Source organism: Tachypleus tridentatus, chromosome 11 (genome assembly GCF_004210375.1).
Source record: "Tachypleus tridentatus isolate NWPU-2018 chromosome 11, ASM421037v1, whole genome shotgun sequence".
NCBI classification, from domain to species: Eukaryota; Metazoa; Arthropoda; class Merostomata; order Xiphosura; family Limulidae; genus Tachypleus; species Tachypleus tridentatus.
This window is the reverse complement of record NC_134835.1, coordinates 81368053-81384403: the sequence shown is the minus strand read 5'-3', so window position 1 is coordinate 81384403 and position 16351 is coordinate 81368053. Positions and strand designations below refer to the sequence as shown.

At 31.4% G+C, this 16351-nt stretch overlaps 1 protein-coding gene across 5 annotated transcripts in view; it reads left to right on the top strand.

Moving 5' to 3' along the window:
• LOC143232600 (eye-specific diacylglycerol kinase-like) overlaps positions 1-16042 on the top strand; it is a 424387-nt gene extending 408345 nt beyond the window's left edge. For all 5 annotated transcript variants that reach the window (XM_076468219.1, XM_076468218.1, XM_076468220.1 and 2 more), the window contains 6 exons: positions 1848-1885; positions 3525-3645; positions 5860-5896; positions 8141-8240; positions 8919-8982; positions 10406-16042. In XM_076468219.1, the coding sequence (XP_076324334.1) occupies positions 1848-1885; positions 3525-3645; positions 5860-5896; positions 8141-8240; positions 8919-8982; positions 10406-10455 (410 nt within the window). In that variant the 3' untranslated portion in view covers positions 10456-16042. The remainder of the gene's footprint in view (positions 1-1847; positions 1886-3524; positions 3646-5859; positions 5897-8140; positions 8241-8918; positions 8983-10405) is intronic.
• The last annotated feature ends 309 nt before the right edge of the window (positions 16043-16351 follow it).

The following is a 16351-nucleotide window of genomic DNA, read 5'->3' as shown; positions in this document are numbered from 1 at the left end:
TCATGAAATGCTTTGATCATTTATGTATTGGTTACTATTGTTGGCGTTTAAAGGCATGAATTCATCTTCCATATAATCGCGTCAGTGAACTTACAATTCTAGAAACCGTTGTTTTTGATACTGACTTATACAATTAAAACTTTTTACTATAACAAAAATTGTGCAAATTAATTTCATTCAGTTTAAAGAATTATCATGTTACGGTGGTACCAGATTAGTTTCTTTGTTTGTTTGTTTTTAATTTCACGCAAAGCTAAACGAGGGCTTTTTGAGCTAGCCGTCCCTAATTTAGCAATGTGAGACTAGAGGGAAGGCAGCTAATCATCACCTCCCATAGCCAACTATTGGGCTACTCTTTTACTAACGAATAGTGGGATTGACAGTAACATTATAACGCCCCCACGGCTAAGAGGGTGAACATGTTTGGTGCGACGGGAATTCGAACCCGCGACCCTCAGAGTACAAGTCGAACGCCTTAAGCCACCTGGCCATGCCGGGCCACCAGATTAGTTTGGCTCCCAAAAGCTTGTCCCACCCCCAGTGGCACAGCGATACGTTTGAGGACTTATAACGCTCAAAGTCAGGTTTCGATACTCACGATAGAGCACCGCAGATAGCCCATTGTGTAGCTTTATGCTCAAGAACAATGAAACAGACTTATAAGTTACCTAAAATCATACAAAGTTCTTTTTTCTTACGAATTTAAATTTTAAAATTTCAAAAACTTGTAGAGTTTGGAGTTTGATGTAACGAGATGAAAGATACTTGGAATGAAATCTCTCTCTTTTTATGGTTTACAATTTTTTCATAATAGGAAGAAATGCTAAGGTTATAAAACAATGAAGCTTCTACCATAATGGGTAATTAAATAATTGATATTCATGGTAACCTTATTAAAGTTCTTGTTGGACTTTCATTTTCCATTGAAACAGTAACATTCAGAATGATGTCTTTAAATATATTTATAATTAGACTACTAACCTATATTTTTCTTCATTTCCTTGAATAATCCTAACTAATTTGTACAATCTTTAAAACATTGTGAAATGTGTAAGCTTCAGTGTCTCATTTTTCTATAATAAAACATTTTTGTTGTAAGCCAATATAAAATACTTTTTTATACAATTTACAAATTAATACCTTAAATACGGTTTCAACTATAGTTCTTAGGCCTAGCCGTTTGGATGAGCTATGGCTCTGAGCAGAGGGTTTTATATAAAACAACTTGCAAAATTACTATAGATTTAAATGTTTTAGTGAACATTTGTGTTTCCATAAACAGGTATTGATCTGATTACAGTGGACTGTTTAGATTATTGAAAGTTTATTGTGATTTCTAAAAAGTATAAACAGCGAACAACGGGACTTAAAAAGAATACAAAACATGACTCAACGTTTACCACATCAGCTGTTTATATTTGTTAAGACTAAGTAAACGGGATACCTGTTTTTAAATAGAAATTTCTGTGATATTCTATAACACTTTTCACCCAAATTATTAGTACTATGTAGTTTAATTAATACTTAATAAGATTTCCATTATGCTGTGTTTACTTACTTATCGTGGACATTAATGAGCATTGAATCAGCATCGACGTGTAGGATAATAAAGAATCAGATCTTGATTTAAAATTATGTTGATTTAAACCATTTCATTACTGTCCAGATCATTAGCATAGTTCAGTACTTCTTTCTTTAATAAATAAGTGTGTTGGTATATTGTTACTAAAACGTGTGTTATTAGACACTATTGTTCGAAACATGCAGTAATGTTTTTTTTTTCTCTATAAGTGTTTGTAAATAGAAAATAATATATGATTAACACAATCCCTTTTTTCATCTTTCAGATGTGATAGTTGCATCTAAAACAGGCGACTTACAACTGGTAAGGATTTGGTTTATAATTTTCTTTAAATGATAAAAAGTCTATTTTAAAACACCCAACAGAATTTAATACATTGTTTAATCTTACACCCATGATTACCCAAATAGATTAAAACAACTTTCCAACAATATATACCCTTATGAAACCGTGTTTAAGAAGTGATTAGGCTACGATAATTGTTGAACAATAACAGTATTTAGGACAAAGTCACTATATGAAGTATGATTTAGAAACTTGATTAGCTAAACTTTATACAATTAAATTGTTTTGTGTATATGACACTTAATGATATGAAAGCAAGAAGCTTTATTTATGCACTCTGTTAGTAGTATGTGTATTTCAACTAACAATGAGCAACAATTTGTATTGTTTTATATGCATACTCAAGAACTATGTTTAGTTTAATTAATGTGATAGAGTAGTATTTTTAGATTATTTAAATGGCTACTTTATTCAGACTTGTTATATATGAAAACAGCCTAAACTCAGCCAAGCATGGCCTCTACAAGATATTTAAGGTTTCTTTTCTAATAGAAAACCATATATATTCTTAAGTGTAATCAATAATTAGTTCAGAGTTGTCTGTAAATAAATATGGCGGTAAAAGAGACGTTAGGTTAAGATGAAATGATTGGTTCTGATGGTAGGATGTTACTTAAATCACTGTACATGCTCTTCTGAGCGAGTTAGATAATATGAATTATCGCTTATCACTGTTGAAATCCAACATTATTAGATAGACTTCATTTCAGTCTCAGCATTCTGAATAATATTTACTGTTGTGAATGAATAACAGAATCACTTCAGTGTCAAGAGAATATTCCCCAAAACATTACACCACCTCACATTGTTTCCACACACAATGTTACTGGACACCGTTTTTTTCCACTTTTGTTTATAATAAGTTGGATTTGAACTCATGATTGAATTAGTCAAATCTGGACAGAACCTGTCATCAAAAATAATTGTCATTTTCCCGTCACTCATAGTAGTTATCTTCAATTTTCCCTGCCAACTATCGATATTAATAAATTACTGATATATTACTTTAAAGAGCCAAAGAGCCAGCCATAGCAAAAGTGTAATAAGAACGTCCTCTTTGAAACAGCACCAATTACCATGCCTCTCTTGAGTCTCACATACGCTCACTCTTGCTGTTTATTTTGCAGATTAACTGCAATATAAAATGTATCTAAATTATAAGACTTAGGCAGTCAGCTGGCATGCAACGTGATAACGTGTTTTTGTACAAGTGCAAATACTTGAGGTTTGTCGCTCATCACGTATTCCCAATAGAAAAACTACTCAGTGTAGTTAGTAAGTGTTACTATGTATAGGAGGTGGGCTACTATAGAAAGTCACTCCATTAGTTTTACACCTCCTACACTTTACACCTTCTCTTCTGCAAAAAGAAAGTTTACTCTTCGAAGGTGCTTGAGTTGTTATGAGTTTTTATTTTAGTTAATGGATACGCGATCATTGCAGAAATATTGTTTCTGAATATTTATTTAGTAAACAAGCTACCGAATGAACCAACTCGAATAATTTGTTGCACTGCACATAAAAACAGATTGGTAATTACTCATGTTATGAAAACTTTTCTTTTGTAATGTTTTTACGCTGTAAAATATGTTTTTAGCTAAAGCAATTACAGCAATGTGGATACAGCCTTCTTTCAATAGACCAGTATGGGATGACGGCCTTGCATCATGCTGCACGGTATGGACACAAAGATATTGTTCGCCATCTTATTGCTAATGGTCAGTAATGAATTTTCTGACAAAATGAGTTTTATTATAAAAATTATAAGAGTGAGACTTTAGTTTAAGGAGCGCCACCTGATATAGCACCACGTGTTTTGTGACATGTTGTCTGTTTGACGTGTTTGGTGAAATATTTTTAAAAAATATATTGATTTCAATATTCAACTACATCTATGTTTAAACTTCCATATTTTTCAATAGTACACTTTAGCATAGAGTTTAAAATAATGTAATTTTATAGTGTTTCTGAAAGTGTAATCTACTTTTTACAATTTTGTTATTATTATATTTGTATCTGTTATATTTTGCTATGTACTAAATAATACTAGAGTTTCTACTTACGTTCTTGTTGTGTTTGGGTTTAATTGAATTTTTACAGATATGCATTATGAATCACTGCATTCAAACCGTGTGTATAAACTAACTAAATGTGGAATTAAATGAGGAACAGTAGAACTGAAAAATAAAGTAAATTAATAATTGTATCTTTGTTGTACAGCTTCATTACTTGTAGTACACTTCCATTACTTGTAGTACAGCTCCATTACTTGTAGTACAGCTTCATTACTTGTAGTACACTTCCATTACTTGTAGTACAGCTCCATTACTTGTAGTACAGCTTCATTACTTGTAGTATAGCTCCATTACTTGTGGTACAGCTATATTACTTGTAGTACAGCTCCATTACTTGTAGCACAGCTCCATTACTTGTAGTACAGCTCCATTACTTGTAGTACAGCTCCATTACTTGTAGTACAGCTTTATTACTTGTAGTACAGCTCCATTACTTGGAGTACATTTCCATCACTTGTAGTACAGCTCCATTACTTGTAGTACACTTCCATTACTTGTAGTACAGCTCCATTACTTGTAGTATAGCTCTATTACTTGTAGTACAGCTCAATTACTTGCAGTACAGCTTTATTACTTGTACTACACTTTCATTACTTGTAGTACAGCTTTATTACTTGTAGTACACTTCCATTACTTGTGGCACAGCTTCATTACTTGCAGTACAGCTTTATTACTTGTAGTACACTTCCATTACTTGTAGTACAGCTCCATTATTTGTAGTACGGCTTCATTACTTGTAGTACAGCTCCATTACATGCAGTACAGCTCCATTACTTGAAGTACAGCTTCATTACTTGTAGTAAAGCTCCATTATTTGTTGTACAGCTTCATTATTTGTAGTAAAACTACATTACTTGTAGTACAGCTCCATTATTTATAGTAATCCCCCATTACTTATAGTACAACTCCAGTATTTGTTCCAATATTTTAGTAAATCTCCAATACTTTCGAAAAGTGTATGGAATTATAATTACTTCTTCATACGTGTAAAATGTCTCTTTTTCAACTTTTGATTTTATTAGCGAAGACTGCATTACATTTATGGAGGAAGCACTCACTGATTTTTTCCTATTTTTAAACTACCGTTAGTCACTGTTCGTGATCAAAATGTTCAAGTTAACGTGAGAATTGCAATTAAGACTACAGTTTGTTTAACTATAGCTTCGATAACTATAACTTAAGCTTCGATTGGTCTTGAGGAACACCTTGTTGTTTTCTGTAGGCAAAAATTAAATAGAAATAATGGCTTCAGTTTTTATCCTTATTCTCTGAGTAACCTGTTTTATATCAATATCCAGGTTACTGTGAGGTCATACAGACTGCGTTGCAAGAGAATTTTTCGAAAATGTTTGACAGATTTTCAGATATTTTTATGAACGAAAAAATTACTTGTGTCTTAGGTTTTTCAGAAGCTTTTTGTTCGTTTATTTGACTATACTAAAATACTAACAGAGTAATATCTTATGATCTTAGTTCGTGAGTTTTCGGGATATTTTCTCATATATTTACATAAAACGGATCATACTTTTTGTGAGAAGATCTATCATAGGTTGGTTGTTTGTTTTAACAATGCTATTTCAATGAGTTTTAAACATATCAGTAAAGTATATTCTTATTCCTACACGTTTTAGCCCTAAACGTTTGTTGGAGAATTTGATTACAAAAACATTGTTGAGATAACTTAATCCTCAAAGATCGAGTAAGAAATTTATTTATTAGTATTTTTCTGTAAACAACTTATTATTTTCTACACGTTACAAATTGTATTTTGTGTCTAAATTTATTTATTTGGAAGCAACTTGCGAAGTTGTGTGATTTTTTAATAGCTCTTATTAATGGATAGTTCTGTATTTATAGCTTCTCCAGCCATGTTGGACATGGTAGATAATGAAAAGTAAGTATTCTTTTCACCTCCGTTAAAGTGTTGTTAGTTATTAATTTACTTTAACTCGATTTTATGTAGTTAGATAAAAATCATTTACACTGTGTGACACTTGTAAAAAACAGTAAAAAAAATAAACAACTACACCGTCATACCACAAATTGACAGTGTATTATTTAATATCACAAAACAAACTTGTAAACATTGTTTAAACTTCTCGGTATTTCAATACTAATAGTTTATGAACTTTTAAGATTCACCTTTCTTCAGCTTTCAGCGTTATAAGTTCTAATAATAGTGAATGAAATTGAAGAAGCCAACATATGCTGACGGGCCCGGCATGACCAGATGGTTAAGGTGTTCAACTCATAATCTGAGGGTGCGGGCTCGAATTCCCGTCACACCAAACATGCTCGCTCTTTCAGCCGTGGGAGCTTTATAGTGTGACGGTCCATCCCACTATTCGTTGGTAAAAGAGTCGCTCAAGAGTTGGTGGTGGGAGGTGATGACTAGCTGCCTTCCCTCTAGTCTTACACTGCAAAATTAGGAACAGCTAGCGCAGATAGCTTTCGTGTAGCTTTGTGCGAAATTCAAAAATAAACAAACAAACATTCGCTAGTGAATGCAACATGTCTTCGCCATTCAAAAAAACCAATTTCGATACCCAAAAAATTGAAAACTAAATATATCACTGCTTGGTATCTGTAAGTTGGTTGGCATACACATAGATAATACTATGTAACAAAATTTTTACTTTTTCTTGTTCCTGAACAGAAAGTGTTATTTCCCAATTGCTTATGCATAAAGTAAATGGAAAAGACTTATTTTTCTCTTCAAACTTTGCTTTTGTGAACTGGGAGCGTATAACGAAAACATGATGGGAGACTATATTTGGGGGCTGATACGTGAAAGTGATTTACATTACAGTAACATATCTTAAAAACTACTTACTTCTAAACGTTTTTATTCATTTTTGTATAACTTTAGTATAAATACATGTAAATCTTGATTCATATGTTGTTTTATTCAGACCTTATGTAAATTAATTTGCCTGATTTTACATAGAAAATAGGTTAATTTCTAAATTTCATTATCCAGGTCACAAAAGCAAAGTTTGAAGGGAATAATGGCCATTTTATGTATTTTTACAACACAAACAATTAAGAAATAACACATTCTATCTAGGAACAAAATTTGTGTTACATAGCGTTATTCACGAAAACCCCAAATAGTTTTTCCGCGATAAAAGTTGAGAAAAAGGTAAATTTTTGTAATTGTTTGTATCTTTGTTTGGGACCTGTAGAAAAAAGTATCTTTATATCAAATCCCCTGTAGATTGATCGAGAGCAATTATCAAAACATCCTGAAATTATGTTTTTCTGTCGTCTTCATTTCCATATAATTATTAAAAATGGAAAAATTCACCATATTTGTTTGTAAATGTGTGTGATATTTGGAAAAATATCTTTGTACCGAATTTCATGTACATTGGTCAACACTTGACCACAAACCCTCAAATTATGTTTACTTGTGAACTCTGACTCTCTAAAAGCACTCAAATTGAGAAATCCAACTTTTGTTTTGTATGTCATTACTTTGGGCGCATAAAAATTTACATTTTACAAATTTTCATTTTGAATCCTGTAAATATGATTGCCAAGGAGCCTAGAATATAGAGATTTAGGGAGTTGACCTTTGACCTTATAAAATTTTTAGAAAGATCTAAATTAAAAAAGTGAAAAGCTTGTCTGGAGATACAACCTTACCAAGTTTCAAGACCATCCTCCGAGAAAGGAACGAATGGCAGTCGATTGAAAAGTGTTTGAAAGAAGATGAAATTCTGCGGAGACATTAATGTATTTCAACTATGAAAATGAAGTTTGTGCTGATTTCCCTCCAACTTCGTGAGCTCTACCGAACTTTTCGAAAAACTTTAATCCAGAACACGATGTGTTTATTGTTGTTAATTTATATTAGTAACACGAAGTTGACAACTAAACCATAGAATTGTAAGAAGTTTTACTCTAATGACTTATTACGTTTTCTTAGTTTTAGAAGCTCTCTTATTTTATTCTAAAGATCTGCAGATAAAGTCACGTTGTATAAGAAGCGTTTCCCAGTTCTTTAGTTTAAAATTATAACTTGTATATTCCAATGAGAAAGAATACACTTCAAAAAGTTATAATAACTAATAACAACTTTAAGTTATAAACATGAGTTATTTATTTCATATTTTCTTTCCCTAATCTTTTCAAGAGGTCAAACGGCTCTTCACAAAGCAGCAGCTTACAAACGTCGCACAGTGTGCTATCTATTAGTATCAGCCGGAGCCTCTCTAACAAAAGTTGACAAACAGGTATGAAACTTGACTTAGCAAGGGAAAAAAAACATTTTTCTGTGTATTTTTAATAAATAATTCGAATGACAACAATGCCAAAATAAGCTCTTACAAATGCAAAAGAAACCTTTGTTTGTCAAATTCCTTTTAAAATATTTAACACACAAACACCTTCAGTTACTAGCCTAAAGAAGGTTTCAATAGATGTTAAAAGTTTAAAATATTTTTGCTTAATTTTTTAAATTATGTTACGTCACTCTGTCATACGGGTATACACAACGTATAGAAATATCAAATTATCTATTTTATTTTCAGTCTCCCAGTTCTGTTTATATAATAATTCATTCCCTCAACTCATGAGAGTTCTGGTAGAATCCTAAGCGTTATGAGAACATTCAAAATGCCTTATTAATCTAATCTGTATAACTCCCAGAAAGTTTTGATATAAGCCTTGCTAATATAAATACAGCCTCTATGAAAGTATTTCTGGTAAACCTTCCTAATCTCTACAACTCGTAGAAAAATTTTGGTGTAAACCTTACTAACATATGCAGCGACTTGAGGCGTTTTGATGTCAACTTTGCTAATCCATATAACTACCAGAAATGTTTTGGTGTTGGCCTTGCTAATACATACAACTCTTAAAAAGGTTTTCCGTTAAGATCTGTGTAATGGAACTTTGGTTTTCTTTGTAAGGGGATGACGCCGAAACAGTTAGCCATGAAGGCTGGAGACGATGCACTGGCGTCATACCTAGAAAGTAAGTGACTGTAGAATAGTGTTAACAATTAATGAAATGTAAGTGATAGAAAATTATGTAAACGTAAAACGAATACAAATGTAACAAGACAATTTTTATTAATTTTGTTGTGGTTTTAATTCCTCTCAGTATGTTTGAAACTAAACCTATCAGTTTAATTATGTTCACAAGGAATAGTTTAAAATAAAATAAAAATTAAAACCAAAGTGAAGAAAAAAAAATAGTCGAAGGAAAAAATGCTCTATCATTGTCATTATGTTACCGTCATACCATATGGTCCATCTGTGGTGTACCTGTAAGTTTAAGGACTTACGACGCTAAAATCCAGGATTATATTCTCTTCAGTGGATAAACAAGTAGCTCATTATGACCTTGCTGTAAAAACCAAGTTAACAAATATTTTACGTAAACTTTGAGCCATGTTTTCAGATATAGTACCATACTGGTGATTGTTTTATTGTTTTTAAGCAGTGTGTTTGTGTGGGTTTTTCTTATAGCAAAGCCACATAGGCTATCTGCTGAGCCCACCGAGGGGAATCGAACCCCTGATTTTAGCGTTGTAAATCCGTAGACATACCTCTGTACTAGCGGGGGGCATGTTTTTAAGCAATAGCTATACGAAGAGTTATCTGTGTTGTGTCCTTCATAGCTATCGAAACCTGATTTTAGCGTTATCAGCCATCAGAAATACCACTGTGCCACTTGGAGATGGGTGGTTCGTATTGACGAGATTTCTTTTTCATTTTCATCTATGGCTTTTCTAAAGAGATAAATTTTCTCGCATATAAATTAATATTAAGAAAAAACCAAAAGAAACACTGTTAGTATTAAGAGACTCTTCCCCCGGTAACTCAGCAGCAGATCCTCTTCCCCCGGTAACTCAGCAGCAGGTCCCCTTCCCCCCGGTAACTCAGCAGCAGGTCTTCAGAGTTACAACACTAAAAGTCGTTGTTACGACACCCGCAGTAGGCATAGCATAGGTAGCCCATTGTGCAGCTTTAATATTAACCCGATATACACGTTTTAACAGAATTGTTTATCAACAGGGTTTTTTATTTTCGTGTGTTTTAATAGTGTTAATGATTTTATGAAATTTGAGAACAAGCTTAAGTTATTAACTGTTAACACTTAAAAAGAAAATATGAATTCATTGCATAAGTTATTTTGCATACATCCTTTATCTTCACTATATGCTATTTCTTTAGATTTATTTATTTTATAGACTCCATGATATGAAGTAATTACTTTCTTAGGTTTATCTATTCTTTGTTGACATAAATTATTTTGCATTACGTGAAACATTCCAAAGTTAACAACCTGATACAATAATTAAATTTCTAAACTGCGAATATTTTCTTTATATATAAAACCAACTTAAATTAACTCAGTGTTTTTCTTCTTTCTTTTTTTTTTCTTTTGACAGATCAGCAACATTTCCAGATGCTAATACGAGACAAAGAAACCGCAGTATGACATATACCTGCAATAGTGCGGAGTCTCCAAACACCAAATGTCGTTTAAGTCAGACAATTAGAACAAATGGGCAAATAATTAAATCAAAAATGAGTACGTCGTGTTTTAAAAGCGTTTTTAGCATTTAGACATAAGTGATATTTTGTTATAACCATCCCAACAGATGAACACCCTTTTCTATAAATTCGAGTCTTGTTAAGAGTGGAGTATCCTATAAGTCAGCAATACAGCAGCATATAGTTTATCCTAGGATTGCACTAAAGATTTGTGTCCATTATGAATACTTTTAATTCACAACAGTGCTTAATACACTCAAGAGAAAACAAATTTAAGGTATACATCCCTTTTATAACCTTCCTCCATAAAATATGAATGCGTTATTATATACTGCCTCACAGAATTATTAAGAACTACAAATTTAATAAAAAGCTTTGATTACAGATATCAGTTTTATTTAAGGCTAGTCAAACATAGAATAAAAAGCTTATAGGTTAATGATTTTTAGTGTGTCACTGTTAAACAGGTATTTCTTTAAGTGACATTTTATCTGTTTCCTTGAGGTGTTGAAATACTACAAAAGTTATTCTTTGTGTTATTTCATATTAGTTTTATGGTTTGTTTTTCATTTCACTACCAATCTGTGAAAACAGATATGTCCTTGAAAAATTAATGACAGAGATGATGGTATTTAAACCATTTCAAAAAAAGATTTTTGGCGAAGAGGTGAAGCTAGAATATTTATTTCTAATTGTACAGATATAAACAAATTGTAATTAATATAATACATTTATAAGTTTGTGAGTTAACTAATTAAAGATAGAATATCTAAATAATGAAGAAATCTTCATTCAAAAGTAGTTTCTTTGAAACGTTTATAGAAGTGACCAACGTCACAACTCACTAGAAACGTATGCAGTTAATTTCCGAAACATTCCTGAGCTATCTAGTCGTAAGTTGGCCTCAATTACAAGGTTTTTGTGAAGGACTTCTGAATCGCTATTTCTAAGAATATCGTTTCGCGTAAGAGTTTCATGATCTTTATTAATACGACACGTGTATTGCAGTGAATATATATGCATCGAAGTAAATCGTCTATTTTCAGCCACATTTTGTATTTAGTATCCGCTGGAAGGACAGAAGTGTGCCAATTATTTTGTCAACAAATAATCCTAACAAAAAAAATGGATAAGATCTATAGGAAAAATAGACTTTTCAACAACGTTTCGCCTAGATCATTGATTTTCAACAGAGAGATTTCAGCCGGTCCATGAGACTGTTGAAAAAAATGTATGTATTAAAATATAGCTAATGAAATATATTGTGTTGCAACATACTATAAAAATCCTTTAAGACGTTAGTATTGTAAGAAGCGTTTCATGAAATTTTGGGTTGGAATTAGCTGGTCGTCACACAGAAAAAGGTTTGAACCACTGACATAAATCTTCTTTATGGAGTCTTGGAGGTTGTTTGACCAAGAAGTTGATTTTCTCTCCCAATTACAGTGCGTTGTTACCATTTTTATAACTTTATCACGTTACAGTTACACCTTAGTATATTTACAAATAGGAAATCAAGAGTATCACTTCTTGTGATTTCCTTGTTTTGAAGACGTGGGTGAACTAGGTACGCCTAAGAAATAGCAAGTGTTTAATCACAATGAAGCTGTATAGTGAGGCTTACATAAATATTTTTGGGAATACTAAAAACACACATTCCATTACATTAGCCTTAGTGTGATTCTGTTGTGTGAACAGGTTGAACTTCTCTAGTCCACTGTTATTTTTCATCATTCTCTAGTTCTCTGTCAGTAGAGTAAACCTAATGGATCCTTACAGTTTTTGTTCTTATGTAAGCTGTAAACCGTGATATTCCTGTTACTGATTGCTAATTACCATCACGTAAAACAGGCTGAAAAGAGTGTGAAACACACTGATGATTCATTATTTCACTTCTTTGAAACGCCAAAATATTTTTGGAATGTGTTCGACATTATAAACTATTCTCAATTATAAGATCGAAAACAGCACAGTGTTTCCAGACTCCTCTGTTTCAGCGTTTTAGTAAAAATCTGAGCGTAGCACATACCAGACATAACAATATCTATTCTTATTGCATATTTGTATATTAAACATTAACTCTTTTCTTCGTTCTCTAATAAGTATAGTGGTTGATTTTAAAATTGAAATAAAACATAAATGTATCAACTTTAAAAGAAAGAAAATTGTCAGGAGGAAACATAAAAAATACACCACCAAAATATTTATAAAACTCTCCTAGATTACAGTGAATTGAACATATTTAACAGTTTTAATGAGGTTAGGAATTTCAGACAGTTGTTGAGATATTGTGAAGCTGGAACATTAGTCATATCCTGGTTAGTAAACGTTTTACAACAATGGCGTGGTGCAGGAAGTTTACAGATGTGTAACTTTGACAATATATATCACAGAAGATTTTTTTTTTTTGCAAATTAAAATAATATTAACGAGGCAAATAATTGTATTATGTCTAATCCTTTTGTTACTCACAATTTTGTTGATTCTCTATAGTGGTACACTGCTAAATTAGGGACGGCTAGCGCAGATATCCCTCGTGTGACTTTACGTAAAAACACTTGCCCCAAACCATGCAATAGCTTACTGTACATCTAACGTTTTTCTCATCGTTAATATTACAAAATTTTGCGATGAATAAAAATTCAAGTCTATTATCACATTTGTCACATGTTGTACATCGCTTACTTTTTAGTAAAATGTAATTCATTGGCATATAGTAAATCCACTTATTCTTTAGATACTTGTACGAGTTGAGGTTAGAAACTGTAGGTGAATTGGTACCTTAACTCAAACACATTGCTGAAGATTGTTTATTAAATGTTGTTTACAAACTATAAACAGGAAAAGTTTATTGATAAAACCGCAATCCGAGTGTTAGTGGCACATTATCATGTTTTATTATCATTCCTAGGCTGTATAGAATTTCATATTATTGTTCAATTGTAGACAATAAAATAATTGAGACCTTCTAAATAACTAGTGTACTGAGGTTGTATTACAAAGTCTATAGGTAATCTAAGTATAATGTATTATTTGTTGAGAAAGTATATAATATTTATAGTAGATTAGTAGATTAATAGAACTGCAATGGTGCATAGTCATTTTTTTAACTTAGTTTCGAAATTTGTTTCGATTAAAACATGGGTAATCATTATGTTTTATAGAAGGAGAAGAAATAATATAGTATATTACCCATAGGCGTTGTAAAGTGGCAGTAAAAACTCAACACTTTGATTGTTGACCTTTAAAGTTGAAATAGTTTAATTTATTAATATGTGTATATCATAGCTCTTAAGATATCAAATGGTATCCTGTATCTTTTTTGTTTAATTTTTTTATTAAACTTTTACAGTTTACTGCTATTTATTGTGAAGAAACGTAGAGAACACGTTACTAGAGAACATTCTAAACGCTATGTACTCACGTTACCAAATTTCTCTATAATATGTAACTGTCTGAAACGGTTGAAATTATGTAAATTTTTATCCATTGGAAATTACTCACGTAAATCTAAGTGTCAGCAAATTATTAAAGTTACATGCCCAACAGAACTCATATATTCCCACAAAAAGATACTTGAATTCGTATCTTACAACATGATTGCCAATTTCTTCAAAGGACAGTGAGTATTTGTGTTTTAGTAAAATGCACTTTTTATCACGAGTATGTGAACTCTTTGGAAATGCAAGTGCCTTTTTTTCCTGTTCTTTATTCTCAGACTAGTGATAAAAAACCTGATGAAATAGGGAGAAGCTAATAATTTCTAATGACACTTGTGAAGCTACTTCTAATCGATTTGGTTTTGACTGCTTTGTCTTTTCTTTTTGTTTGACACTAGAAGAAATAGTGAAATTAATGAACACAAGTTTTTTAAGTTATTTTTTTAATATACTTCAACTCAAACTATGTAATATCTGTCTGACTATCATTTTGTACCAATATGAAGTAAGACAGCTTCATATATCACTTCAAAGTAACTGAAAAAAGCCATGAAGATACGACTGCAAGACTTGAGTTTTTTTCTGAACCGTAATATGTTTCTCTCAGAGCTTTTGGGTCTTTTTAAATACCTTTATTTTATCTGACAATGTATTTACAGTAGTTTATTTAAGGGCCTAATATGTATAACGTCATCTAGACTTTAAATATATTCATTTCTTATTTAGTGTATTAGGCTGGATAACTCTAGTGAACAAAACGTATATGATTAGCAATACAATAAAAAATTAAATATTAATTGTACATAGTTTGTGATTTTATGATGCTGTGAAGTTGTTCGATCTTAGAATAATTCGGTAAGAATGAAACGTATATTAAAAAAAAAAAGCTGTTTCCTAATTTTCCTTGCGCATCAATACATCCACCAGTTATACGTCATTATAAAGAATTGTTCATCACAAAAATAAGAAACCAGTTTTTGTACATTTGAACTTATTTCGAAAAGGAAGTAACGTTGAAAAATCCAAATTTGTGTGCTTGGCCTTATTTATGCTATAAATGAAATGTCAGGAAATCAGATAGCGCGTGACGTAGTGACACAACAAAATAGAAGATTCTCTAAAAACGTGTTAAAAGAATGAACTGGGTTGAACTAACGCTTGTGTGTATATATACTTATAAAAGAGGTTATATTTAGACTTGACATTTGCTCATCAATAGCAATGGTTTGATTTTCTGAACAGTTCTCTTATTAATTAGGTTATCTGAGAAGTAGGGGTTAATAGATGTATATGTAAATAAAGGAAACCATTTTAAAATTAGATTCCATTATCCTTCGAGCATAGGAAGCACTTCTTTATGTTTCTTCCTAGATAATAGAAAGTTAGTAGGACGAAAGTAGCTACCTATACTTGTATAATGCTTAAATTGTAAAAATTTACTTTAATAAAAACAAATATATTCAAACGGTGTTTCCTTTTAGTTTCTTTATGGACTGTTGAAACTGATTTGCAGATAGGTTTCTCCTCAGACTTTAACCGTTATATAGTTGTTTATCTTGTCTATTACTAATAAATAAAACATGGAGTTTAAAGTAAACTACTCCATGTGACTAAAATGGTTCTATAATACATGGTTAAAAGAAATCTAATTACACAGTTGAAAGTAAAGTGGCTAAATTGTTGCGAGCAATCTACTGATATGATGGAAAGCAGTTAAAAGTAAACTGAATACATGTTTTAATACATACAAAAGACGTATAAGCAATACAGATTATATGAAGCAAATAGTTATTTCTTTTTCATTGTTTTCTAAAAATTACTTTCATATTTTACGATAAATCTAAATCAAATTTCAGCCCAGTTTTAAGACAATCAAAAGAGTTTTCTCGTTATTATTTAAACCTAGTTCAGTTTTTTTTACAGTATTTAAGAACAGTGATCGTTTCTTGTTAAGTAACTTGTAGATATATTGATATCATTACGATTGTAGAGGGCGTTTATGTGTTCTTCATGCCCTAGCTAGGGATATGCATTGTAAAGTATTGTAGAATAATAATGCAAGTACATTTGAATAAATTGTTATTTTTATTCGATAAAAAATATTGTGTTTCGATTTTTATGTATACACGGGTACTTATTTTATAACATGGTTTGTTTTATTGAAATATTGATTTAAGTGTTAAAGGATAGTTTGAATTCATTGTGTCATCTCAATTTTAAACTGTGTGTGATAAACCAATTTATTCGAACGAGGTTACAATGTTATTTTTATTAGCAACAAAACCATAAACTAATAAATGTTAGTTATAAATAAATAAATTACATATTATTATACAGATAGGGGGAAAGGCTTAAGTACGAATGAACTACGAAGATTTATAAAACTGCATTAGCGAGTGC